The sequence below is a fragment of the Musca autumnalis genome, unplaced genomic scaffold (genome assembly GCF_047663935.1).
Source record: "Musca autumnalis isolate F117 unplaced genomic scaffold, ASM4766393v1 scaffold_1, whole genome shotgun sequence".
NCBI lineage: Eukaryota > Metazoa > Arthropoda > Insecta > Diptera > Muscidae > Musca > Musca autumnalis.
In genome coordinates this window covers 314510447-314512482 of record NW_027411644.1, presented here as the reverse complement: position 1 = coordinate 314512482, position 2036 = coordinate 314510447, and the positions used below count along the sequence as shown (strand labels likewise).

The 2036-nt window shown below is 31.3% G+C and overlaps 1 protein-coding gene across 1 annotated transcript; it reads right to left on the bottom strand.

Moving 5' to 3' along the window:
- Positions 1 to 980: 980 nt before the first annotated feature.
- On the bottom strand, positions 981 to 1708 carry LOC141392743 (uncharacterized). Its single transcript, XM_073965628.1, has 2 exons — positions 1516 to 1708; positions 981 to 1344 (listed from the first exon to the last, which is right to left on the bottom strand). Exons 1-2 carry the CDS (start codon positions 1706 to 1708, stop codon positions 1094 to 1096), a joined length of 444 nt encoding a protein of 147 aa, XP_073821729.1. The 3' UTR covers positions 981 to 1093.
- Positions 1709 to 2036: the final 328 nt, after the last annotated feature.

The window sequence follows — 2036 nt, the reverse complement described above, 5'->3', positions numbered from 1 at the left end:
TATTCCACAAAACAATTTTATTACGAAATGATAAGCCAAATAATATAACACAAACATTACATTTATTTTGTAAGAACCAAAGGCCAACAGCTATTCAAAGCACCCCAGAAGAGTAAAAGTGAATACAGCTGTAAATTTCATTAACAGGATCTTCAATATAAGCGACGAGCAATTCCACTCCAATAAAGAATTAAAAATAAGACGAAGAATGATTTCCCACTAAAAACTATTGACGATCTATTAAAACATGCCAAAAAGGATCGACAAATAGAAAAGAGAGACAAAAATGAAAAGATATATAAGGCTGTAACATATATCCCTAGATTTTCAGAAAGATTTTGTAATTCGGACATTTATAATAAAGAAAAATATCACTTAGCTTTAAGAACTTATAATACTGTTAATAATATGTTTCGCAAAACAATATCCAAGACAAAACAAGAAGACAAGTGCAATGTAGATTATAAGATAGCTTGTAACGGTGACGAACCCAATGTATGCGAAACGCGACAAAATCGATTAGTTGTCAATGAGAACCGTACTAAAATTTTCTGAGCGACAATTTTGCAGAAAATTTCGAAGCTGAAAAACGGCATCTTGTGGTACTTTTATAGCGGCTCTTAAAATAAAGGACGAAAAGGACATAAAAGGAAGCGAGAAGGTCGAAGTGCTCTACGAAAATAATCCTCATTCGATATGACTGAAAACATGTCATCTCAAAAATAATCTAAAACGACAGTGAACAAAAATATAACGCTCATTGCTGATGCCTTACAGGGTCTCTAGCAAAAACTTCATCACGCGGAAGTTCTACTACACGGGGATCTGTCCTTTGGGATTCTTAATATACTCACCAAAGGCTTTCATCTTCAAAAGGAATTATCTCTGCCCCAAAATGTGTCGTTGTTTGTTGTGTTTATGGTGGTGCCGAAGTAGACGAAGTCTTAAAATTTTTGGTTATCTTTCAAAATCTTTAGATATTCTGTTTGTCAAGAATTAATAATAACAAATCGATTAAATAATGATATAATTTATTAAGGAATATACATATTTATCACAATTTTAGTTTACAAAAAAGCAAAATTATTGAATTTTAATATACGTAAAACTCAGCTCTATAATCCATTAATTTTGTACCGTAAACATCCAATCGTGTTTGAATATAATTTTGACCAATACCACCATCAAGAACATGACAATTAACATTTTGAGAAGTGACTGTGAATATGATCTCCACAAATGCCATAATTGGTCCTGTACCACTGGGTGGACATCTTAAAGTCAACGCAACATCGTGAGGAGTAATCCAATCGGTTCTATCCTGTCCGGAACAACCGATACGAGCTACACATTCAATTTAGGCAAAAAAAAAAAAAAAAAAAAAATAAATAAATAAAATTGTTTAACTACTTATAATTGGTATTGATTCAATAAATAATGCTCTTATTTTGTCCTCAAAAATATAATCAGTAACAAAAGATAATTCTTAATAACGGTCTTTAGACTTCAACTTACCCGTTTTGTTATTCCCCACAGTACATTTGAAGGTGTATTGCGTCTCGCCTAATTGATTTTGTTCAACTTTTAACTGTTTCAATTCAGTCTTTTGTTTGGAATCACTTTCGACTGCTTTTATATTTTCGTCAGCATACAGACAGGCCACGCTGGCCAATAGAATAATGAGAAAAGGTTTATTTAAAATAAACATGTTTTTTATTTTTACTTTTAATGTATGAAAACTTTAGAGTACACTGAGTTGGTCTCTGAAAAATGCACGGAGTTTTATACTGAACAGTTCATTGTTACGGAATTATTACAAAATCCTGTGATAAATCGAGATAAATAAATAATTGTGTCATTTCAATGTGGAATTGTGCTATTGTTATGAACAAAGCTTAAATTAATCGCAAAGGTTTGAAATATGATATTTATAGCAATTATATATTGTGAAAACTAAAGGTCTCTGACCTATGATTGCAATATTTGGATTTGTAAATCATATAGGCACTCGTTAGCGAAGGAAATATTTTTATATG